We start from the raw sequence: 27,381 nt of genomic DNA, 5'->3' as shown, positions 1-27,381 counted from the left end.
CAAACTGAATTACGCAGTATTGTTTCAGTAATGTTTTATTTCAGTAGAAACAAAAGTCTTTTAACAATAGAATGGTTCTCACAGCATTATTATATTACATTTTAAACAATTCATTAACAATAAAACGCATTTAAATTAGCAATAACATTGTTGAGGGAAAGAAAAACAAACTGTTGTTGCCATCACCTCAATCGTAAATATGTACGTGTAGCAAACTGAATACACATTGATTGCAATACCAGTGATAATGCTCTAGTCTCACAATTATGCTGTTGGAAATTTATCAATAAATAAATAGTAAAGTCAATAACTTCATGGACTAGCAGCTGTGCAGACGCACTCAGAATACCTTGTATACTCAAGTAATAGTAAATATATTGTTCAGCACAAATGTTGGCAGTAGCCACAGTTCATGAAATTATTTCAACTACATATAGTTATTTGTTCTATATTTATATGAAAATATGCAAAGATTAATAAATAATGTTATACTGTGTACCTATTCATCTTATGCCGGAGGACACATTTTTATGACGAACATACAATACTATTTTTTTCTATATACTTAAATGTGACATACCTGAATTAAAGTTTCTTTATTTACACAGAAAGTCATATGTTTATTAAAGACAGTTTTTCAATAAATCTAAACTTAGAGACGAGATAGATACATTATACACTATAGGTTTCAAACATACAATAACGTCAAACAACAAAACAACGTAAATTCAAAGAAATAAAATGGTCCCTATTTCCTGAATTTGCAAATAAAAAGTATGGAGCATGAATGTGAAGTCATTTCCATAATAAAAATTATTACCCATTACCATTTGTCATCTGTATACAAAATGAATAACGTGAAAAAGACGGGCATTAATACTTTTCAGTAAACATGAACCATCCCATACAAAAATCTGACACAAAAATGAAGGAAAATACATGTACATAAATTCACATTTTAATTAACATATTCATCAGGTTCACAATTTCAAAATAAATGTGGATATCACTTTACAAGAAAGAGAGCCTTCCCTATAAATGTGGATATCAATTTACAAGAAAGAGAGCCTTCCCCATAAATGTGGATATCACTTTACAAGAAAGAGAGCCTTCCCTATAAATGTGGATACCACTTTACAAGAAAGAGAGCCTTCCCTATAAATGTGGATATCATTTACAAGAAAGAGATCCTTCCCTATAAATGTGGATATCAATTCACGAGAAAGAGAGCCTTCCCTATAAATGTGGATATCATTTACAAGAAAGAGATCCTTCCCTATAAATGTGGATATCAATTCACGAGAAAGAGAGCATTCCCTATAAATGTGGATATCATTTACAAGAAAGAGAGTCTTCCCTATAAATGTAGATATCAAATTACAAGAAAGAGAGTCTTCCCTATAAATGTGGATATCAATTTACAAAAAAGAGAGCCTTCCCTATAAATGTGGATATCATTTACAAGAAAGAGATCCTTCCCTATAAATGTGGATATCAATTCACGAGAAAGAGAGCCTTCCCTATAAATGTGGATATCATTTACAAGAAAGAGATCCTTCCCTATAAATGTGGATATCATTTACAAGAAAGAGATCCTTCCCTATAAATGTGGATATCAATTCACGAGAAAGAGAGCCTTCCCTATAAATGTGGATATCAATTCACGAGAAAGAGAGCCTTCCCTATAAATGTAGATATCAATTTACAAGAAAGAGAGCCTTCCCTATAAATGTGGATATCATTTACAAGAAAGAGATCCTTCCCTATAAATGTGGATATCAATTTACAAGAAAGAGATCCTTCCCCATAAATGTGGATATCAATTTACAAGAAAGAGAGCCTTCCCTATAAATGTGGATATCAATTTACAAGAAAGAGAGCCTTCCCTATAAATGTGGATATCATTTACAAGAAAGAGATCCTTCCCTATAAATGTGGATATCAATTTACAAGAAAGAGAGCCTTCCCTATAAATGTGGATATCAATTTACAAGAAAGAGAGCCTTCCCCATAAATGTGGATATCAATTTACAAGAAAGAGACCCTTCCCTATAAATGTGGATATCAATTTACAAGAAAGAGAGCCTTCCCTATAAATGTGGATATCAATTTACAAGAAAGAGAGGCTTCTCTATAAATGTGGATATCAATTCACGAGAAAGAGAGCCTTCCCTATAAATGTGGATATCAATTAGAAGAAAGAGATCCTTCCTATTGGACCAGAAGGCTACATCAGCCTCCTTGCCACAAGAGTTCTGAGTACTGAAAGACCATTTCAAGAATTTCGGACTTGGAGTGCAGCACCAACCGAAACAGATCACTGTCCCTAAATAGACACAGACACGTCACGGGCACTCAATGTAGACAATGTGCAAATGAGAAACTTTTTGTGGATATAGTGTAAATTGTCAAAATTAATGACTCTAAGTGCCTCAGACTATTTCACCACAGTCTCAAGGAGGAGGGGAGAAGACCAACAGAAGAGCCATAGACTGTAGCTAGTCGACCAAAATTTTAAGTACCATTGATTCTGTAATAATTATAGCAGAAGGCGAGGAGGAAACAGTATCAACTACAAAGTACAGAACTTCGATACAATATAATTAATACTTCCAACTGTAGACACTATCCATACATACTGCCCTCAATTAGACTGGCTAAATAAACAGAAATAGGCCTACATGATATTGCTTAAAATGCTGTTGAACGAATACATAACATGCTTAACTTGTACACAAACTGTGGGTGCTCGCTGATGCATATGCAGAGAGAGAGAGAGAGAGGGGGGGGAGGGGAGAAACTTTCATCTCCATCAATCCAGCATCACTGACATGAAAAATGTTGAAAATAAAGGTATGAGATTGTCCAGCCTGCGTCCTGTGAAATCATCTGACAAAGAAAAACGCCACTACAATCAATGATGGGAACATAAATATAGTGACCTTGTATATACAGTGAAGAAAAAGGAGGCATATTTTGTAAACAATACCAAAATTTCATGAAAAATGATGTAAAAGTTTTGCAAACAGGTGGTGTGATCAGAACCATTCTATTCACCCAGCATGACACTTTCTAAGGAAGACAGTTGAAGTTTCAATTGAGACATTGCCCCCACCAACATATCTGCAAAGAAGGGACTTGATGGAATGAGGAAAAGTTGGTATTATTTCAAGTGATACTATCTCAACATAGTCTTATTCTGTGTACGTATTCATGTTTCTATCTCATGAAAGAAAGGAATCACCCATTTCCATGGAGGAATTTCGTTCACAACTGGAGTTTTAGCAATGAGTGTGTCTGTGATATAGATTGGTATTTCTTCTTTTTTTATTTTATAGAAATTATGCAGGATATCATCTGACAGTTTGAAGAACATCTGAGATCATCCATACATTCTTAAGTTAGACGCCATGGAACTACTCTGCAGCACATATAAGGATCACCTTCAAATTTATACAAATGGATCTCTAAATCCTAATAATGGGACATCAGGAGCAGGGTATTATATTCCAAAATATCAAGAAAGTTATTTCATACCATGTTCATCCTCCTCCAGTCTTGACACTGAATTGCTAGCTATTGATGCTGCTCTTCAGTGTTTTACTCAAATTTCTGAAAAATCTATTTGCATACTTACCGACTCCAAGGGGGCTGTATTTAATATAATTAAATATGTACCAAACCTATACGCACATAGAATTATTCCAATTCAGAAACAACTACGTAAACTAAAAGAACTCCAAAAGGAAATAACATTTCAATGGATACCTAGTCATTGTGGTATACTTGGAAATGAGAAAGTCGATAATATTGCAAAACAGGCAACATATTTGCAACCAAGACCTCTTCAAGTGATATCTCTATCCAGTGCTTTTACTTCAGTAAAGTCTCATTTTACAAACCTATGGATCAGCAATTGGCTCTCGCCTGAAAAAGGAAAAATTTTACAGTCTGTACAAAAGAAACCAAATTACCTGGAAATGTACAAAAACTTGCCCAGACATGTTCAAACATTTTTAACAAGAGCCAGAACAGGTCATATTGTCACTCAATTGTACCTACACCGATTTCACATTTCTGATAATCCTACTTGTCTGTGGTGTAATAATCATGATGAAGATCTGGAACACATTCTTCAATATTTTCCATCCATAAACCACAAAAGAAGTAAATTAAAATCATCAGTACCAGTTGCAGAAGACACAGCCCTGCAGTATATATTGACTACATCCTAACTCTGGCTACTAGCAACAGGCATCTATAATGAACACCGATCAAAATACCCCTCATTTCTCATGAAAAACAAAACTGAATAGACTACAGTGGACTTTATGTTGTCAGCAAACAGCTGGATACATTAAGAAGATTGATTGATGAAAGAAAGAAACATGGCATTGGAAGCTTGTTTCCTCTGTTCACAGAAGTATCTGCAGTATCAGAGTGACTATATCATAAAAACAAAGAAGGATGTGCCTTGCCTTCATGTAGTAGTGATGACTACTTGACGAATGCTGGGGATTTCTGATAAGCAAATAATGTTGAAACAGTACTGTTCACAGTATGGCGCTGTATTATAAAAAGAAGAAATACTTCTATTCCTCCATTAATCACACAAAACTAGTCTATAATTAGGTCAAAATTACGACAATATTTATAAACGTAGAATAACATGGCAAAAGAGAGAAAAAATGAATAACTTACATCTCGAACTAAAAACCTCCATATTACCAACTTAGATTTAAACACTGAGTTACCACAGTTACCTGGTGGAGGTAAAAAGAAGAAAGGAAGATAGAAACATAGGTACGAGGCGTGTTTTTAAAGTAAGTTCCAAAAGGGTGTAGAAAGTAAATGGGAAAATATTTACAAACCATTTTTGTAGCATTGTATTCCCCACACTTCAATTACTTCTCACCATAATCTCCACCATTATTGAGGCATTTATCGAGTCGTGGCACAAGTCTTTCTATCCCCTCATTGTAGAATTCGCCCGCCTGCGAACCACTTCGCAACATTTGTGGAAAATTCAAGGAAAGCGAAGAAATTGTGAACCTCATGTCCTCATGAATTTTTTCATCGACAGCATGCACCAAATCGTCATTGATCAAAGATGGCCGACCGGTATGCTGCTCGTCATGCACAGAGATGCGGCCCTCGTTAAACTTTCTAACCCATCTCCTGACCATTCCATCACTGATGGCATCATCACCATACACCTCACAAAGTTGACGATGAATGTCAGCTGGTTTGATGTTTCTCGCATTCAAAAAACGGATAACAGACCGCATCTCACAGTCTGCGGGGTGCTCGATCACTTTAAACATTTCAACTGATCACAACTAACCACACACACGGACTGAAGCTCTGAAACTGCATGTACAGCTTGCCTGAGGACTGAAGAAGAAAACACGCATGCGCAAAATAACGATTGCAGCGATGCGACGGCTATAACTGAAAACAGAACTTACTTTAAGAACACGCCTCGTATATCAAGTATTAAAGGCAACAGAGTGTAACTTTCATTGCCAGTAACTCACCAACCTTGAACACTGTACAATTTCATTTTATTGTATTTCATCAATTTTCTTCCAAATTTTGTAACATTAAAATTGGTGATTCCAAAACTGCTGCATCTCAGTGTGAGATAGAGTATGCATATATACAGGGTGAATCATAAGTAATGACATTAATTTCAGGGATTATTCTTTGAGATAGTTAAAACAAAAAGATTTTATATAATTTTGCTCGTTGCTTCCTTTTCTAGATAAAAATTATTTTATATGAAACATTCCATAGAATAATTTGGGAAAGCCATTTATGGAATTCCCAATATGCTGTACAGAAAGAATTTTAGTTTTGTCCTTTAAATGTGCAGAAATTTGATCTGAACAAATGTTACTTACTTACTGGCTTTTAAGGAACCTGGAGGTTCATTGCCGCCCTCACATAAGCCCGCCATTGGTCCCTATCCTGAGCAAGATTAATCCAGTTCCTACCATCATATCCCACCTCCCTCAAATCCATTTTAATATTATAATCTGAACAAATGCAACATTTTAAAATTTCTTTGCAAAACAAAACTGTAAAATTTGTTTTGATCAAATTTCTGCACATTTAAAGGACAAAACCAAAATTCTTTCAAACATTTATTACCATAATACATTGCTCTCTTAAACTGATTGAGCATATTGCGAATTGAATCAATGGTTTTCAAAACATGCCACGAATTTCATATAAAACAATTTTTATCTCAAGAAGGAATTAAATCGAGCAAACATGTATTAAACTATCTCAAGGAATAACCCCTGAAATTAATCACGTTACTTATGGTTCACCCTGTATACTAATGCAATTAAGTATGTTAATTATATAATATGTTACACGAGCATGTGAGTTGTTTAAAAGGATACGTCCAAAACAGCACGTATGTCTGAAAATAAGTTAAGGATGAAAACTAGGCACACGGTAAATTATAATATTACCATATAATGCACACTTTACTTTATACAAACATAGCAATTAACTTTAGAAAATAATCATTTAACATAATGCATATTACAAAGACTGCATATGAAAAATACAATGTAACTTTACTTTTGCATTTGTGAAGCCATACAAATAAGTTTTTTAGGGATGTGTGAATGGCTTCAATTTCTCAATCATAATTTGTTGTACATTTCCCAACACCTCTATACAAAGAAAATAAATGACAGGGTTCACCAGTTCCAGCACATTTTTCAAGACTGAAAGGAGTGTGATATGCAAATCCAGTTACTTTGTGGATATCTTCTGTAGAGAGTTGATAGGCTAATTTCCATCGATTCTTCAGTGTATCTTTTTCTTAAAAACTATGGCTAAATCCAAGAAAGACTGGACCAAGATGTTACTGATTGAGGGTTATAAGGATCTAACAGATTTTCTTTCTTGTTCGGAAAATCTAAATTTTGTTTCAGTTTTATGAATTTATGAAAGAATCCATTTTGGAATTTTTTGGGTACTGGTATGTGTAGAGAAATCATAGAACTGGAGAGCCTTATTAATTTTTCATGGGTATCTTTATTGTGGAAAAAGGCGAGGGAAAGGTGACATGCATATCTCTATTACTTTTCTCTCTAACCCCTTGTTATGAAACAAGATAGCTAAGATTGTGTACAGTTGTTCAAACTTAAAATTTTTTTTTTATCCAATGCCACCAGGTTGTCTTTTCGACATTTCTGGTCTTCTCTCCTGGCCATGGCTTAGTTGTAACCCACTTCTGAGGTTGGGGCGCCTGGAAGGTGGAGTTACATTACCCCGATGATGTGACAGGATGATTATGATAATGTGGTGCCAGGAGAGGTCTTAAATATAAACTTAACCTAAATTCCAGACCATGGACGAACACAGGAATAATCCCCTTTTAAGGAAAAATTCCTATGCTCTAACCGGGAATCGAACCTGGGACCTCATGAGCTATAGCCAGAAGCTCTGACCACTAGACCATGAGGCTATAGATATAAAAAATCAAACTCAAAACATAAGATTATTTAGGGCAAAATTAAAGAGGTACCTAATTTCTCACACCTTCTATTCTGTAGGTGAATTCATGACATTCGACAACGCTTCATGAATATTTCTGTGTTGTATTAAGTATCGATACTAAAACTTTGTGTTGTACTAGAAGACTAAATTGTAAAACTCTTCTGTATATATTTCAACTAGACTGTGACTTAAGACTTTATAGTACTATGAAGTTTTTTTTTTTTTTTTTTCACTTGACATGTTCCATATTCTAACTGTAAAGCAATGTACAAATACCATTGGATGTAAATAAATACAATACAATAAAACAAAACTTTAAATGCTCACTCCTGAAAAACTGCAAGAAATAATATAGGCCTATCACATTTTCCCTTGGAGACACAAAATTGTCTGTGAATTCATCAACAAAAATATCTTAAAAAATTAAATCCTACAGAAGATACTGGAAAACTAGGAGTCACCTTAAATACGAGGTTGTCTTATATTCGGATAAATACCTTCACCACTCTTTAACTTAATAATAATAATAATAATAATAATAATGTTTTATTTTCGCTGGCAGAGTTAAGGCCATAAGGCCTTCTCTTCCACTCAACCAGCCTTAATCAATACAATACATAAATTTAAATTACAAATATTTTCACTACACTTAAAAGGTTCTCCAGCAATAATCTTCACTACACATTTATTTAAATTTAGATAAATCTATAAGGTAAAGTAGTAACTTAATTTATGAGCTAATTTAATTCAATGAATTATAATTAATTTAATATTTGAGATAGCTAGTAAAATGATGAAAATTAATTTAATATAAGCTTACTAGGACTATGTTACAGGGAGAATATATATATTTCTATTTCTATAATGAGAATATTAATGTAATTGTCATTAGAGGTTTTGTAAATCTATTTAGAGAAATTAAAGATAATAATAATAAGAATGGACAGATGTTAGTTTCATTATAAGTAACAAATATTAATCAGCAATTCATCTGTTAAGTAAGAATTTATGTAATTTTGATCTAAATGAAGCTATTGTCCAACAACCCCTTATATCACTCGGAAGCGAGTTCCAATTTCTAGCAACTGAACCTGTATAGGATGAAGAATATAAAGATGTCTTGTGGTAGGGTATAATGAGTAAATTGTTATAATGAGATCTTGTACTTAGCTGATGATATGCGGATAAATTTTGAAAACGAGAAGCCAAATATATTGGGGTAGCGGTGCGCAGAATTTGAAACAAGAGAACAAGGGAATGCAGAGCTCGTCGATCGCTTAGCCTTAGCCAAGACAGAGTTTGGAAAGACGGGGAAACATGATCATACTTACGAATATTACAAATATAACAGACGCACGCATTATGCACACGTTGTAGCCTGTTGCTCAAATTTGCATTTAGGTTACTTAATATAATATCGCAGTAGTCAAAGTGTGGCATCACGAGTGTTTGTACAAGGATTAATTTTAATTTATCAGGAAGAAAGTTCTTCAGTCGCTTTAATGAGTGAATAATGGAAAATATTTTTTTGGAAGTGTGATTCACTTGTTCATTCCATTCCAGGTGACAATCCATATAAATACCAAGGTTCTTCACGGTCGTACTGTATGGAATAGTAGTATTATTTACAATTATCGGTGGCAAATTTTGTTTGTCACACTTCGATCTTTGATGTTCTATTAAGATTGCCTGCGATTTACTTGCATTTAAATTAAGTCCGTGGGTTTTCGACCATATGGATATAGAATTCAAGTCATCATTAACTTTAGTTATGGCGTCATTTATGTAGTTAGATGTTCTTAAAATGATTACTAGTCTGTGTAGCTCTACTGATGAATTGTATATGTTCTTAAAGTGATTACTAGTCTGTGTAGCTCTACTGATGAATTGTATATGTTCTTAAAATGATTACTAGTCTGTGTAGCTCTACTGATGAATTGTATATGTTCTTAAAGTGATTACTAGTCTGTGTAGCTCTACTGATGAATTGTATATGTTCTTAAAATGATTACTAGTCTGTGTAGCTCTACTGATGAATTGTATATGTTCTTAAAGTGATTACTAGTCTGTGTAGCTCTACTGATGAATTGTATATGTTCTTAAAATGATTACTAGTCTGTGTAGCTCTACTGATGAATTGTATATGTTCTTAAAATGATTACTAGTCTGCGTAGCTCTACTGATGAATTGTATATGTTCTTAAAATGATTACTAGTCTGTGTAGCTCTACTGATGAATTGTATATAGACCTACTGTAAATTGAATGGTAATATGTATAGCTCAACTGATGAATTGTTTATGATTATAAATTGAATTAATCTACTTGATATTAATTGCACAAATTTGTATAGCTTAATGAAAGTATGCTACTTTGTATTGTATATATATTTGTATAGTTTTAGCCGATGAATTGTATATGCTTTAAGTTGAATAGTAATCTATATAGCTCTATTGATAAATTGTTTGTGTTTGTAATTGGAAGTAGTTTGCATGATATGTATTATCAATTTCTGTATATCACAACTGGTTGAATTGTTTATGCCTTAAATTTAATTAAATTGTTTTGTATTATAATATAGCTCAACTTATGGATGATCGTTTGCGTTTGTAAATTTAATAATCTGATTGGCTATGTATTGTATACTTTTAGTAGAGCAATCGATGTAGCTCAGTCGGCAGACTCGCTGGGCTGCTGATCCGGAGCTGCGTTCGGGCTTGGGTTGGATCCCCCTTTGGACTTTGGTTTCTTCGGAGGTTTTCCCCAGCCGTGGGACTGAAGCTGGATGGTCTATGGCGAGTCCTTGGCATCAACCCCTTTGATTTGATTACTCCCTTTGATTTGATTACCTGGTTGGGTTTTTCCGAGGTTTCCCCCACCAAAAAGGCAAATGCCGGGTAATATTTTGGCGAATCCTCGGACCTCACCTCATCTCATCTCACTACATCTCGCCAAAATGTAAAAAAATTGTACAAAATTGTAAAAATTGTAGAAAATTACTAAATTGTAAAACTATAAAAATTTGTAAAAATTGTAATTGTAATATTGTAAAATGTTGACATGTTCCACATCTTAAAGCTTCATTGCTCATGTAAGATCTATGGAATAAAATAAATGAATGAGTATGGTATCTCATGTAAGCTTCTTATCAAAATGTTGTTGTCGTCGTCTAGTGCATTGCATCTGGCAATGAAGCCATTAGCAGTCGTGCTTTCCAATACTTTTGAACTGTAGTTTCTTCTGATCTTAATGCTTCACAGGTCTTCAAGTGATCTTCATTCATTTCTGCTGGATCGTTACACAGGACACATATTGGTGAAGCTGAGATACCTATTCTGTAGAGATGACTTGCTAGACAGTCATGATTTGTCAATAGTCTGAAGGCTGCAACTGCTGTTTTCCTTGGTCTCTGGGGGATTATATCTGGGTTGGAAAGTAGTGTAATCCATTTTTTGTCTTTAGCATTTGATTCTATTTCTTGTACGTATGAATGAGAAAATTTTGTAGTGATCAAGCGTTTTATTGAGGAATACGAGAAATTAAATTTAGGCTTTTGTTTTATTGTTGTGCCTTTCTTTGCAAGTGTGTCTGCGGTTTCATTCCCCATGACTCCACAGTGTGCTGGAATCCATTGGAGATGGACAATCTTATTAACTTTTTGGAGTTGTGTTAACATTTTGTAGCATTCTCTTATTTTTGTTGACTTCTTTGTAGCATTTGAACATATTCCCTGAATTGCAGTTTTAGAATCTGAAAGAATTACTGTCTTGTTATATTTATTTAAGGGAAGATTTAATAATTGTCGGAGAGCAATGTGTATAGCCTCTATTTCACCATCATAATTTGTTGTGTCTCTGCCAACAGAATGATAAAAGGAAAAATGTGTACATGTAACTCCAGCTCCAGTAAGGTTTTCTGTGGTGGATCCATCGGTATATATCAATACTAGATACTAGGGTATCTAGTATTGATCATTTCCAGTGCTAGAAGTTTTTGTATTTCTTTTGGTACTCCTAGATATTTATCATGTTCAGTTCGTTGTAATTTTGTGTCGTCCTAAATATTTAGGTTAATTTCAACTGTCTTTCTTTTTGAAGAAAAAGAATTGGAAGTTTAATATTTTTTTTTTTTGTACTTACATACGTAGGTACAGTACATTAGATTACTTGTGCACAAAGATTTGAGTTCGTTTAGAGATGACTATAAATACGATTTAATACATGGGATTCATTACACATATTTCGAGCATGTGTGAGAAATATAGGCTACAGAAATCAGACTTAAGATTTAAATATGGTACACGTTTACTCTCTTGATTCTATTGTATGTCTGTCTGGATTTAAAGTTAATATATAACATAAGAGGAAAAGAAACTGAACAGCCTACCCCAGTATCTCCTGGATTAGTTGCCTCATGAGTGATCCCTTATTGGTGTCACGAGGTTCAAAACTGTCTTTAGACAGTTAACTAAATAAAGGATACAAAAAGACTTCCAAAGAATCCATTTGTAAGGAGAGTCCGCCTACTGATGAAGTATTTCTTCCAGTTTGATCCTGCTTTCAGAAGTATTAACATCTGAAAATAAAAATACATCACTTATTACATGAAAACCTGTGGAGTAAATGAAAAGAAAAAGTGATTTTGTTTATATGTCAATTAGAATGTTACCGGTACACCATAACGTTATTCTTGTCTATTTACACACAAGAATTTAATGAACTTGGACTATATGTTTCATAAACACTGAATGGCTAACTTAAGTTTTAATTATTTAAAACAAGGGCACATTCTATGCATCCTCGCCTTCATTTAAGCAAATAACCACCAATACTAGTTACAGAGGTGTGAAAATTATTAGAATAATCTTAATTTTAAAGCTTTTTTAATAGTTCCTTCACAAATATGCATAAAATTATTGAATATTGGTATATAATATTACTATACTGATGTAGAATATATTTACTACTAACAATGCCGGAAAGCATTGTTGTACATTGGTATTTTTCTTATTTTACAATTGTTATGGGAATTCGGAAATTATTATATTATGTTGGCGGAATTGGAAACATCAAAAATTAATTAAGAAATACTTTAAACAAATTGTTCTTTGCGTTTACATTGTCGTGAAGGTACAAATGAACGTATACATCTGTTTTGTGCATATAATTTTTTATGTTTCCAATTCCGCCAACATAATATAATAATTTCTGAATTCCCATAACAATTGTAAAATAAGAAAAATACCAATGTACAACAATGCTTTCCGGCATTGTTAGTAGTAAATATATCCTACATCAGTATAGTAATATATACCAATATTCATCAATTCAATTAATATTTGTGAAGGAACTATTAAAAAACCTTTAAAATTACGATTATTCTAATAATTTTCACACCTCTGTATATTCGAATTTCATTGCAATGTAGCCTATTATGGTTGAAATGTGGCAAGAAAATAATTATCAGAGGAATATACGAGTATCTATAATACTTACATCATCTTATTTTCTAACTGCTTCAAAATATAAAACAATTCTTACCCAAAGTCCTACTACAGCAAATACATAAAAACCAAAACCGTAGAAGCCTGTGAGGCCCAGCAATCCTGCCGTACCCCCTGACAAAGCTGCCATGGATGTTCTGCAGTATTCTACAACGCTAGCATTATTTCTCACAGCCAACTCACTGTACGCTACAATTTCTGAAAAGCAAGAGAAAAAATGATCCAAAAAATGTTCCACATATGTATTTGGCAAGCTGTCATGAATATCAATACAGCTATTATGAAGTTTTTATCGTACCATACTGTACTGTCATCCTATTTGTTAATTTTGAGGTTAAGCTGTTAACACATTGATGTGCTTCGAACATGGTGTAATTTATAGCATTTGGCTCCCGACATACTTCAAACATTACTTCGTGAAAATGTAGTACAAATGGGTGGAAAACATGATTACTTTATTTCACAGTGTATCTTTAATAAGGAATTATACAATGTTATTTTGTAGTCGTATTATTTTAACACATACCTCCAGATTTTTCTACTTTCGTTTTAACTCTTCCAATCGCCATGTTAACTTTGCAATATGAAGTTTAATCTTGAGCTTCAGAGTTTGAGGTTTAATTAATTTTCGAAATACAACAGATTATAATGTTTCAAAATTCACTCAAACACAAACTACACAATTAATAAAGTTGTCCATGCCGAAGTTGGTCACAATGATAATTTGCGTTTGATTCAGTAGTAGTCTATGGTGTACATTGGACTCGTTGATTGTGTGAATAGGACGCCAACAGATGGCGGACAAAGTTTCATATTTCTCTCGCTAGATAGCAGGATGAAAAGTTACTTGAGAAAATTGGGGATTTTACGATATTGAACATGTATAATTCTCTTCAAGTAGGCTAATTATTTATAGTCAGATGGAAAGAAGTTTATGAGATTATACGTTCTCGTGCATAAAATCGAAACTTCACGACGTTGATGTCGATGTTATAGGCATTCCTAATTTATAGTCTCAACAAATGTTGACGCAACATCCGTCGATCGACCACGCTGTTACGCAAGTTTTATAGTTTTCAGTAATATATATATATATATATATATATATATATATATATATATATATATATATATATATATATATATATACTCAGTATATTATAGAAATGAAGACCTAATATAAAATCTTCTTTCTATGCGTCTACTTACTTAAGGCCCCAAAATATTTCACTTTCATATCATCAGTATACCCATTGTGTGTTGCATTAACTATAATAATATTTCATTTTTAATGGTAATAATGTCACCAAACATTCTTAAGTTTTGTAGTTCTTAATATCGAATACACAGCTGTACTCGGAAAACTACAGACCAGAGAATCACACTTGTAAATTATTTTTATACGTTATCAAAAAATTACACAAATGAAGATCGACATATTGGCATTATGATGCGAAGGAATCTGACCCATCTGAACTCGTATGTCAGCAATCCTGTAGGTCATGGCCTTCGTGTAATAGTCTATTGTTTATTGTAGTGTGTGTTTTGTTTTATTCTCAAATGCAATTAATTAGTTCTTAAAACTGACGAAAGATGGATTTTGGAAAATAGGAAAATGATGTAGGAAAATTGACATTTCACTGAAAATTACAATTTTTCTGCAAAACTTTGAGTTCCACGCTTCAAAATGAGGGGTCATTTATTAAAATCCGTTCAGGCGTTTTCACGTAATTTTCATTACCAGTTCAAATTATATATATAGATGTCATGATCAACAATGCGAATTAATATTTTTTGCACTATTAATTAATATAAAAATACTGTATATAAATATTTTCGAGTGACAAGTTTCAGGATTATAAAATAACATAAATATACTGTTTGCACTGCAAACAATTTAATGACACGGATTCACGTTGTTGTCACAACCTTCTGGAATTGGCCGGACAAAATGTAATTTTAAAATATTTTTAAAATTGTGTACGAGGAAAATGATGATAGGTTGTAAACAAATTTGCAACATTTCGAAAATTTAAAATATGACAAAACATTTCATGTAAATGAAGATGTGAATAATGACCTCGTAAATTTTGTATTTAATTCACCAAGGGAGATTTGAGAAAATGACGAGATAAATTTACGTCATTTTCATACATTTAAGCTAGATGTTCTCCCTTAAACCCTTGGACCTCGTATTCAGTGCCAAAGATGTAACTGATACAGCACCGTGGACGATTATGATTCCTCTATAAACTAGATCACTATGTTGGGTAATTTAATATGCTTTTTTTTAGCCATATTAAAATTCGTGAAAGCCGTGACGTACGAAATGATTCAGATTCATGAATGACACACTTAAAGCATGATGACGAAAACATTCGCGACTAGGAAAAGAAGTCCAGCTGCGTTCGTCATGCCATCTGGCAGTGTCATCTCTAGACAGCGAGCAATTCTTGCGACCTCTGCACACAATTCGAGTCAAACTCGTGAGCAATAAATTTCACTACAATAATTACCACTCATCACATACAAGTGATGACTAAGTTACTGTTATTCCTCTTGTTCTGGAATCAATAGCAAACGCGTGAGTAATCCATAATAACAGCAGTTTCATTGTGTCTGAATGTGATCTAAAGACGATGATGACTATACAGAGAATATATTTGAAGATATCACCATAGTAACCATCAGTATAATTCCTAATGGATTGTGCCCATCTTTATCCTTACAAGGATTTTGAAATATCACACATACACTATTAGCGAGATTCTCTAAGTATGTGGTCAGCACGGTGCAATAACACTGCTTATAACAATGCTTTCCAATATCTTTCAATCCAGCGCCCACATTAATTGATCACTAATAGCTGGCTGCACTCTACTCTCAAACTTAATTAAATAATATGGGTGAAATTAGCAACAATAACATTAAATTTGTGAAGATTAAAAGGAAGGCTGAAAATATAAAAGGTTGGAGAACGTTGGGTTTGCAGTGAAATACCTGTCCTTGGGCAGAATATATGTAGGTATGTAACCTTAAATTTGTGATAATTATACATTCATATTCAATTATTACGAATTAAATTATGAAATATAAATAAACATTAAAAATAAATTTTATTAAAAAACAAAGTAGTACATGATCAAATATATTGTGACAGCTGCAACGGGGTTTGAACACGCGTCCGACAGGGCGCGCGGCAGACGAAATGCTGGTACGGGGAGCATCTGCATGCTGAAGGGCAGAGGGGGTGTATTACGTCAACGCGACGAGGGGAGAGTGCGCGCGCAGCTGCTACTTGCGGAGTGAAGGGGGGACGGGCCCTCCCGAATCTTCTAGAGAAGTCCGTCCGAAGTGGAGATAGCCAGATAATTCGAGAGGACACCCGTAGAAATTTCTCGAAACTATGATTTTGCTATAAAAGAAGAAACGCGAGCGAACTTGGGCAGTTTCAGTTTATTCAGTCAGTGAGTAAGCCAGAGCAAGCAAGCCAGTCTTGTGTACCGGAGTTCGACTCGAGTGTGCGTCCGCAACTGTGTCAGCATCCGAAGGCCTGAGTTCGAGTGCAGTGGACCGCAGTTAGAGGGACCTGAGTTCGAGTGCAGTGGACCGCAGTTGGAGGGACCTGAGTTCGAGTACAGTGAACTGTCTCTGAAGGTCTGTGGTTCGAGATACTGTGAACTCGAGTGACTGAGCTAGAAGAACTGTGAACTGAGAACTGACAGTTCTGATTTGTAAATAGTGCTTTGTAAATATTAGTTAAGATTAACAGTTCATTGTTGTTCGTAATAGTCCAAGTAAATTGTCATTGTCGTCAGTGGAGTGCACTAACGAATACTGTGTTACTGTGTGGAGAGCAAATCCTATTGTTGGGATAATAAAAGTTACATTGTTGTTTAGTTTAAAAAGTTACAATATATTTATTTTATTATACGTCAGAAGTTCCAAATTTGTCCACACTTCCGCTCAATAGCATACGGTATCATTTGAGAAAACATGATCACAAAATAACTGAATTTTTTTGTGGCTTAACTTATCATACTCTTGAATAAAATACACTTTAAAACACAATTTATCTTAAAGGTTTATATTTCATTCATAGTTCTCTGCCCAAGGGCAGGTCTTTCGCTGCAAACCCAGCATTCTCCAGTCTTCCCTATTTTCTGCCTTCCTCTTAGTCGCCGCATATGATCCATATATCTTAATGTTGCCTATCATTTGATATCTTCTGCCCCGCAATTTTATTCCGTTCACTATTCCTTCCAGTGAACCCTTCAGTAGGTATTTTCTTCTCAGCCAGTGACCCAGCCAATTCATTTTTCTCTTTCTGATCAGTTTCAGCATTATTATTTCTTCACCCACTCTTTCCAACACAGCTTCATTTCTTAGTCTATCTGTCCATTTCACACGCTCCATTCTTCTCCATATTAAGGTGTATAAACGCAAGCAATTAAGCATAGTCTACTCTGAAGATTATAGAATATAAATATAGAAATGTATTTAAGGTCCTTTTGTTAAATAATTTATCTATTATTATTATTATTATTATTATTATTATTATTATTATTATTATTATTATTAACATAAAATTATTTCTGTAATGTCCATACACACCTAAACGCCTCCCCACTACCCTCTTACAGTTTACCGCAGGCATGCTCATTCTCTGACTCCCGATTATGTTCTGTAATCACAACCTCCGAATTTAGAGCGTGCTGTTCCTCGTTCGAAGCTCGACGGATGACTGCGGAAGGCAGTTCAAGTACTTAGTAAACGCACGAAGAGTGCGGGACAATGACACAGTCAAAACCTTTTGTAAGCAAACGATCATTCCGTACAGTGTGGGAGGAAGCCTACTTTTGTTGTACGTTCGGTGAAAACGGAAAGTGATTACTATATTGTAAGGTACTGTCAGGAATACTACTGAGCAACATAAAACTACATTATAGGCTCTGCTACCCAGAACATGCGAAGTGACAGAGAAGCTGTTTCTGTAATATCGCCTATTTTCATATACCAACGTTGTTATTATTATTATTATTATTATTATTATTATTATTATTATTATTATTATTATTATTATTATTATTATTGTGGTGATATTATTCCAGCAGAACTAGATATTTTGATAAAATAATTTTTCAGGGATGCAACGTGCACTACAGCTTCAAGAATTAAAAGCACTTCATGAAAGGCCAAACATTGAAGAGAGTCGAACAATTCAGAGTTTATGTTTTGGAGCAAGTTAGCCTATGTAGTATGTTGGGAATTAGTTAAGGCACTAAAACCCTTCACGGATGGTGAACTTGTAAAGAGATGTATGGTGCCTGAACAAAATATAGTTAATTATGTCTCTGCACTGCAACAGTTCAAATGTGAATTCACAGAACATAGATTTAGTAATTTGAGACGTATGGAGAGTGATATTAGTATTTTTGTTAATCTTTTCATAAATTTAGTACAATCCGTAAGAGTGCAGTTCCAGGACGAGTTAATTGATTTACTAAGTAACGTAGAATTCAGAACTAAATGCAGAGAATATGACTTGACAAGCATATAATTATTTAAAAAATGAACAAAAGTGAATATTACAAGATGAGCTTATTCGCTGCCACTATGTTAACCTTCGCCTCGACATATATGTGCGAACAATTATTTTCGAGAATGAAGGTTGCTAAATCCAAACATAGGTCCCGATTAACAGATGAGCATCTTTAGCGCATTGCAGTAAATTAGTTGGAAATAGATTCCCGATTACTTGCAGAAAAGAATCCAGATGTTGAATAGACCCCAAAGTAGGCTATATGGTGGAATATAAAAATGATATTATCTATGATATAATAATATCATAACTATATTAAATATAATAAATAATGTAATAACTGGATATTGCAGTGTATACTCTTTCCTTTTTCAAATTCAGTTTATTATCCGTATTTGTAAGAGTGTAAGAACTATGCCACGGGCGGTGCCTCAATGTAGTTGCGGAGCCCAGTCCGTACGCTGTGTGTGTTATGCAGTGCAGCATCATCCGTGTAATCTGGGCTTTTACAATTTTGAGCATACCTGGTTTACCGCCTTCCTGAAAACCAAAATGCCCGCTTAATAAATAAAGAGTCAATGGAACAATGGCGGACTAAGTAATAATATAATCTTAAGGAACCAATCCCGACATCGTCATTTTCCCTCTAAAATCCATGTGGACTTTCTGGAATAAGAACCCGAGTCTCTGGCGTAGAAAGCCGGCGCTCTAGCAGTTTAACGTAACAGTGCATCGTCATGATCGTATTCATATAACATTGACAACATGCATTTGTTTTTTATTTAGTTTTAATCTATCACAGCACGAACAATTTTGATAACCGAATGAACATAATGTAGCTACATGTGTACTGACAGTTACGCGGAATGCGAAGAATGCGAAAAGACTTAGTAAGTGTTTAGCAGTGGTTCATAGATCGGAGTGTGGGGAATGCAGAGAGAAGAAGTACGGATTTCTTCTGTCGGTCATACATTCATCCTGCATTTGTTACGAAATTTCGCGCTTTTTATGATACAATATCGTTTGTAACATATTTAGATTCGTACATTTAGTCATGTAAGTTTTATTTCAATATAATCTCATAATGAAATATTTCACTGTCTGCCAATGTATTATTTTTATGTTCTCGAGGAAAGTCTTCCGAGAAAAAATTGTTTATATTTCAATGATGTGTCATACTATTAAATTTTAACCGATTACTTGAATGATGAGTTTGTAAGGAGCTAAATTTAGAAATTTAATGAGGGAAGATACAATTTAAAATGTTTATAGATAGGTGGTGATAGAATTATTTAAATAAAAATTTTGAATGAATTTTGTTCATTTATATTTGGACATAATTAAATAAACAGGAAATACTATCTTTGACCAAAAGTGATAACAAATCATAGGTTACTATATCAAACTATTGTAATAAAATACAGATTTCTGAAAATATAATATTCATGAAATTGGTTTTAGGTGAAGAGAGAATAAATAAATAAATAAATAAATAAATAAATAAATAAATAAATAAATAAATAAATAAATAAATAAATAAATAAATATATAAATAGATAGATAAATAAATGAATGAATGAATGAATGAATAAACAAAGAAACGAACAAACAAATAAATAAAGAAACAGATAAATAAATAAATCAATAAAATAAATAAATAAATAAATAAAATAAATTAGCGTTTTCTGTAAAATATTAAATGAAAAGTGATACGTCATTAAAATTCGGGCGTTGGTTACCATGCTAGAGTATTATATTCCCTTCGTAAAGACGTGAACAACATTGTCTGAAGTCACATTTATTACTTGAAGCGAGTCTGCTAAGCATTACGTAATATAATTCATTATCTTCAGACACGTTCATGCCATACGACTAACAATGGGCGCCAGGCTGCAGGGAGCAAATCTAAATGTTCGGGCTATTGTATGGAAATGTTTGGCCAACTATTTCTCTGTCTGTCTCCAGAGGGCGTTGTGTTTATTCCGGACGTTTCATTTCTTTAGCTTTGCAACTGAAGGCTCATTTACAATGAAAATTAAACATAACGTAAGCGTTAACTTAAGAATATAAACGTTGCGGTAAAATCAAGAAGTCATACCATCATTCACGATGGGAACATAAACATAACAGCAAACATATTTGGTAACCATGGAAACACAACAACGACGCCATTTCCTCATATTCTGTCGTATACTTCAGCGCTCCACGATTGTGTTCTGTTTGCAAATCACGTAAGCATAAGCATGAAAGTTTTGAGTTCGCAAACTTTCATGTTAACGTCTAATGACAATGTTTATTGTCCGCGCAACTTATCTAGGCACTTGGGTTCCCTAGTGCTCTCTCGCTGCCCCTCTCCTTCCCTCTCCTGCCAGGCTACCGCTACAAGCAACCTCGCTACACCCCGCTACCCCGCTCTTTTAGCTGCCCAGATAAGTTGCGCGAACAGTATGTGAATCATTGTGAATGTTCCCATTTGGTAGCCTGGGCGCAAACTTCTGTGTTTATGTTACGGTTATATTTAATTTTCATTGTGAATGGACCTTTAACTTTCACTGCCTTAGCTTGAGAAATATTCATTGTCATCCGAGAGCTGAGAACGTTACATTTTAACAATTATACAAGAAAGCAATAGAGTCTATGTATGCAGAATAATACGGATAGAACGCTACCTTTCACGTTTGGATATACCCCGCCTATATGAATATAATTTTTACGTAGTCTACATGATTGCACTCAAATAATATTGTTTTACACGCAAGAACTTCGATAAATAACATTAAAATTATATAAACGAACGTGCTTACACCACTTGACAGAAGCCAGCGGGGCGGCGTAGCTCAGCCAGTGTCGCCAATAGTACATGAATATACCTGCATTACAGAATTCAAAATTTCATTCCGTCTCCCGTAAAAAGCACTAGGTTTAGCGGGAAACTGCAGATACTGTAAATTATGTCAAAAATGTATAAGCTACTTAATCTACAATCATTTTTCCCAACACATTTTTACCAGTCCCAATAATAGTGACACCTATTGAGAACTTGCGGAACTATATCAAAGTTCGTCAATTTATTATATCGTTAGTCCTAGTCAGTTAGTAGCTGCGTCTTTTTGCGTACAGTGCTCACATTGTGTTTAACTTTCACTAGTGTTCAGATTATTTAAAATTTGTGCTGAAAGCAAGTTCTTAATTTTTGTGTGTTAATTACAATTATTATATTTATTTGAGTTACATTCTCTTCGTTTTTGGGCCGTCTGTAGACGGACCCATTGTGTTGTTTATTCAATATGACTTCTAATGAAAATTCGAGTGATTTCAGTGAAATTATAACTACTGCTCAGGTTCATTCAGACATCTATGATGCTGCTATAAATCCACAACTGGAGAAGAATGCCATTTCTTCGCATATTGATGAAGTTCATAACTCTTCTGGAACACGGCGTAAAGTCGGAAAAATGTCCTCACCTAGAGAAGCCGACATACATGAATTTAAATTCAAGTCAGTACATAGTAAAATGAAGGGAGTTCTTCCCCGAACTTCAGCTACTCGTTTGTATAAGAAAATGGGAACTACAGTTCCGGTGAAAACTAACAATGTTTTCCAACCACTATTAGAAGATCCAGAAATTGAAATAGATAATTCTATAAGTCAACAACCTACATCACAAATGGATTTTTCCACCACAGAAGAAAAATCTGCAAATTCCCAAAATGGAAATCGGAAACATAAGCCACCACCCCCTATTGTGGTAACAAGTAAAGTTGATTACTTTAAGTTGCAACAAACTTTGAAGAACTCGCTTCAAATATTAGCAGAAGGGAAGTTTAGTCCTGTCGGTCTGAAACTATATGTTTCAACAAAAGATGATTTTGAGAAATTACAAGATTATTTGATTCTGCAAAAATATAATTTCTATACCTTTCCTTATAACATTTCAAAAGTATTGAAAGTTGTTCTAAAAGGACTTCCAAATGAATCCTCGTCTGAAGAAATCCTAACTGAACTTCGGAGTTTAAATTATCCTATTGAGTCAGTTCGACAATTAAGAAAAAAAGTCCAAGATGAAAACACAGGCTTAATGACATGGTTGCCTATGCCAATTTGGGTCCTGACAGTAAATCAATTACAAGACAAACCCGATATTCGTCAGTTACGCAGTCTTTGCCATCTTAGAGTGGAAATTGAAGATTACATCTCCCGGCAAGGGGCGATTCAATGTTACAAGTGTCAAGGGTTTGGCCACAAGGCTCATTCATGCCACATCCAACCACGATGTGTTAAATGTGGTGAGAACCATGAATCATATTCTTGTCAAAAACCTACTTCTATTCCTGCAAAATGTGCAAATTGCCAAGGGGATCATCCTGCTAATTTTAGACAGTGTCCAAAATACCAAGCTTACGTAAATGGAGTGAAAACCAGGAATCCTACCCATAAGAAGCAGCCAGATCTTTCTGCCCAGTCTTTTCCTCCACTTCCTGTCACTCAACAGGTTATTAAAGGATTCCGAAAGGTAAATATTGATAATAATACTCGACAGGCACCAGATCAATTTGCTGACAGTTCATCTTTTAGTCAATTTTTTCATGAATTGAGAGAATGGTGGAACTTTTTAAAAACATTCAACATCAGTTATTATTTAAGATGTTTACATCAAACCTTCTTGCAAGTGAAGCAACAAAATGATATTTTTAATAAAATATCAGTGTTCATTGATGGTGTTTCTAGTCTGTTTGGAAATGGAACAAAATAAACCCAGACAAACGTTACACAAGCCACTAAAAATAGTGACCTGGAATGCCAATGGAGTGACTAGGGATAAAAATGTACTTGACGACTTTTTACATCAGCATGATATAGATGTGTTTTTAATCACAGAAACTCAATTAACACCTAATAAGAGACTCAGCGTTAAAAATTATACAGTGTATCGCTCTGATGGAAGTAATGGCCCTTTTGGTGGAACAGCTATCTTAATTAAAAATTGTATTAGACATTACAGAATACAATCACCCCAGCTTACACACATATCTATAACTTTAATTGAAATTCAGTACAATAACGAAACCATTTTAATTGGATCGATGTATTGCTCTCCAAATAAGCCTTTCTTAGTTTCAGAACTTGATGCAATATCCTGTATATCAAATAATTTTATAATTGGCGGTGACTTCAACGCTAAGAACATTGAGTGGAATTCACGCGTAACAACAACCAGAGGTCGCATACTCTCAAAACATGCTGACAAGCACGGCTATCAAATCTTAGCTCCTAACAAACCTACTTTCTACCCTCAAAATGCAAATCATAAACCAGATGTACTTGATGGATTTCTTTTCAGATGTAATACTGTACCCCTGTTTATAGACACTTTACAAGAACTGTCCTCTGATCATAACCCTGTTGTTTTAATCATTGAAAGAGCAACTACTGAGAGGCTATTTCCTCAAGCTTTCTTAAGCAGCATGGATTGGTCGTCCTATCGGGGATATATTTCACAATCAATTTCTGCTAATCCATTGATTACAACAAAAGAAGACATTGATGAAGGAATTAAAATCTTTGAAAATACTTTGAAAGCAGCAAAATATGCTTCACTAGAGAAAGAACCAATACAAAGTTATCTCCATCAAAACTCGAATTTACGTCTACTAAGAATGGCTAAACAGAGAGCTCGTAAGCGCTGGCAAAAAACTAGATCACAAATTGACAAAAACGTATATAACATTATGAAAAATAGAGTGCACAAAATGGCACTAGAAATCAAAGTTTCGAAATTTGAAAAAGATGTTGCTGATGCAGGACAGTCAAATAAAATTTGGACAATCACCAAACGGTTAACCAAACATGATTCCTACTCTAAAAATCAACCTTTACATGGCAAAGATGGCCCAGTTTATAAGTCTTGTGAAAAAGCTAAACTGATAGCCGATTGTTTTGAGAACCAATTTAAACCTGCTAATGAATGTGACAGCTTAGTTGAACATTATCGCCATGTCGAGGAAACTGTCAGCACATTCCTACTATGTCCCGTATCCCAGTACACTTGTTTAACGAGCCCGTCAGAAGTCAAAACCATTATTAAACGCCTTAAACCAAAAAAGGCACCAGGTCCTGATAAAATTAACAACATGGAACTTAAAAACTTACCTAGAAAGGCACTTATGTATATTACCAAGCTTTTCAATCAGTGTATAGCTCATCGATATTTTCCAGATGCTTGGAAACTTGCATATATTACTGCCATTCCCAAACAAAAGAAAAATCCAAAGGTTCCAGCAAATCGCAGACCAATAAGTTTGATTAATGCCCTTGGCAAAGTATTCGAACGAATTCTTATGACCAGACTTCTACAAAGTGCACCAAACCTTATTCCACCCTATCAGGCTGCATATCAACAAGGTCTCTCTACAACACACCAACTGCTGCGTCTTGTTGAACAAACAACTATCGGTTTCAACAACAGAGCTACTACCGTAGCAATATTTCTCGATGTCAAAAGTGCATTTGACTCTGTGTGGCATACTGGTATAATTTATAAATTAATCCAATCAGAGGTTCCTGATGCACTGATTCATATTATTGCTGATTTTCTTCGGAACAGACGTTTCTGTGTTAAGGAAGACGGCTGTTTATCAAGACAAAAGAAAATTCAAGGAGGAGTTCCGCAAGGCTCAGTACTGGGCCCTTACTTATATTGTGCATATACTTCAGATCTTCCAGAAACTGACGTCACCAGGTTAGCCTTATATGCAGATGATACATTAGCATACACTACACATCGTAATGCCGATCTAGCCATTGGTCGACTTCAACGGCATGTCCACCTTTTAGAAGAATGGTTCCAACATTGGCGCTTAACTGTAAATACAATGAAGAGTCAAGTCATAGCCTTCAGTAGAACTCGAAGTGTACCACAAACTAAACTCACACTGTATGGTACTGCCCTTGAATTTCAGGATTCTGTTAAGTATCTTGGAACCCATTTGGACAGTCGTCTGTTATGGCATACCAACATTGCAAATATACGAGCAAAAACAATAGCAAGAATGGTACAACTGTATCCCCTTTTAAAAACACGTGCATTGTCAACATCTAAAAAAGTAACAATTTATAAATTGCTGATTAGATCAGTGCTTTTGTATGGTTCTACAGTATGGGGATACGCACCTAAGACAACATTAGATCCCATTCGAGTTGTACAAAATAAAGTATTACGTGTAATTCATAACAGCGGGTGGTACACAAGAAACGAAGAGATACATCAAGATCTAAAAGTGGAAAGTATCCCAGTTATCATTAGGAGATTCGCTGAAACATTTTATAAACAGGCACATTCCCACCAAAATGTGTATGTATCAAAACTAGGAACTTATAACCCTCAGTACTACACAAGACATCGTACACCTTTGTTCCTCTTCTCATAGTTATCTGTCAAATTTGTTTTCATGCTGTTCATCCTGGTTATGACGGGAGTGCAGCATCATAAATGAACTACCTCTCAGCAATAAGTAAAAGTAATTAGGAACAGTCGGGAGATCACCGAAGATTTCGATACTGTATCCAAAAGTTGACGAATTTAAAAAAAAAAAAAAAAAAAAAAAATATTATATCGTTGGTTCTGACTTATCCCGTTGTTAAAAGTTGGCTTACACGATCAGAAAATTGCATCAGATACCTCAGATCGTCAGTGTACCGCTTAAGTCGAGAGAAGCGAGTCAACTAATACTGATGACAGACTAAGTTACTAATCGCGATTATCGCCCTAATCGCGATCGAGTTTGTAGTGTGTCACCGTCCCGATCGAAATCAGGAGTTAAATCCTGTTCCCAGAACAAGATAATCGCGCTGAGGCACGGCCCAGTGGACGAAAGTAATATTTTAGTAATCTCTGGTTTCGAATCACCTTGATTTATATTATTCAGGAAGTCGTGATAGCTTCTGCTGTGGAATTTTGTTACCCCTTCCATTGTATTATATGAAATAGAAACGAAAATGAATGGCTAGAAAATGAATTTGGCTACTATTAGACGTAGTGGAGAAATTTAATGCAGATGTGAGAAAAGTAAAAGAAATATATTAACAAATGACAGACGAATTATTCATATTTCATATATATATATATATATATATATATATATATATATATATGTAGAGAGAGAGAGAGAGAGAGAGAGAGAGCGCAATAGAAGGCTGCTGAAAGATGTTTCATTTCAATAAATAATGGATTACAAACTGGAACTGGTTTCGTTTTCAGATTTTCAATTTCAGTCTCCATTACGACGCTATCGTTGGGGTTAGGGTTGATTTTAAAAATGTTTTATTACAAAATAATATAAATTTTTGGCATGATGATATAAATTTTATAGGTTATAAAATCTCTTTTCAAAATAAGATAAATAGTAATTATATAAATTGTATTAGTTTACATTGTAAAGCATATAACAATTTTAACAAATAAATTCCCATATCAAGCTGCAAGAAACAACAAACAAAAAAAAAAAAAAAAAAAGGAAAGAAATAATGAACAAACATCAAAAGAAAGCATGAACTTAGGTGTTGTCCAGGAGATAAACAAACATATATAGCGAAAATTGTTTCCTCTATGGTAATTCAGCTTTTGACCAGACGGGACGAAGCGTGATCTAGTGTGTCACCACATTTTCGGTAATCGCGATCGGAGCTAATCGCGATAATGCTAATCGCGATTAGCGACTGTAGTCTGTCACCAGTATAAGCGATCAATTTGCGCGACCATGGGTCTATTTTGAAGTTAAAAAGCACTAATATAAAAATACCGTGTAAATAAGTGTGGG

The 27,381-nt window shown here is 34.4% G+C and overlaps 1 protein-coding gene across 1 annotated transcript; it reads right to left on the bottom strand.

Moving 5' to 3' along the window:
- Positions 1–591: 591 nt before the first annotated feature.
- On the bottom strand, positions 592–13,743 carry EMC6 (ER membrane protein complex subunit 6). The gene is made up of 5 exons (XM_069840533.1): positions 13,549–13,743; positions 13,060–13,220; positions 12,002–12,094; positions 6,411–6,430; positions 592–914 (listed from the first exon to the last, which is right to left on the bottom strand). The coding sequence occupies exons 1-5, from the start codon at positions 13,589–13,591 to the stop codon at positions 884–886; spliced, it is 348 nt and encodes a 115-aa protein (XP_069696634.1). The 5' UTR covers positions 13,592–13,743; the 3' UTR covers positions 592–883.
- Between the last annotated feature and the right edge of the window lie 13,638 nt (positions 13,744–27,381).

The sequence above is a fragment of the Periplaneta americana genome, chromosome 11 (genome assembly GCF_040183065.1).
Source record: "Periplaneta americana isolate PAMFEO1 chromosome 11, P.americana_PAMFEO1_priV1, whole genome shotgun sequence".
Taxonomy (NCBI): Eukaryota; Metazoa; Arthropoda; class Insecta; order Blattodea; family Blattidae; genus Periplaneta; species Periplaneta americana.
This window is presented reverse-complemented; position numbering and strand designations above follow the sequence as displayed.

What these genes read in the sequence shown, in the direction of transcription:
- EMC6 (XM_069840533.1), bottom strand. Translation starts at nt 13,591, where the DNA reads ATGGCGATTGGAAGAGTTAAAACGAAAGTAGAAAAATCTGGAG. An exon ending in GAAAGTAGAAAAATCTGGAG is followed by an intron (nt 13,221 to 13,548) that starts GTATGTGTTAAA and finishes CTTGCTTTTCAG; the next exon opens with AAATTGTAGCGTACAGTGAG. An exon ending in GATTCTTTGGAAGTCTTTTT is followed by an intron (nt 6,431 to 12,001) that starts GTATCCTTTATT and finishes ACTTATTTTCAG; the next exon opens with ACATACGTGCTGTTTTGGAC.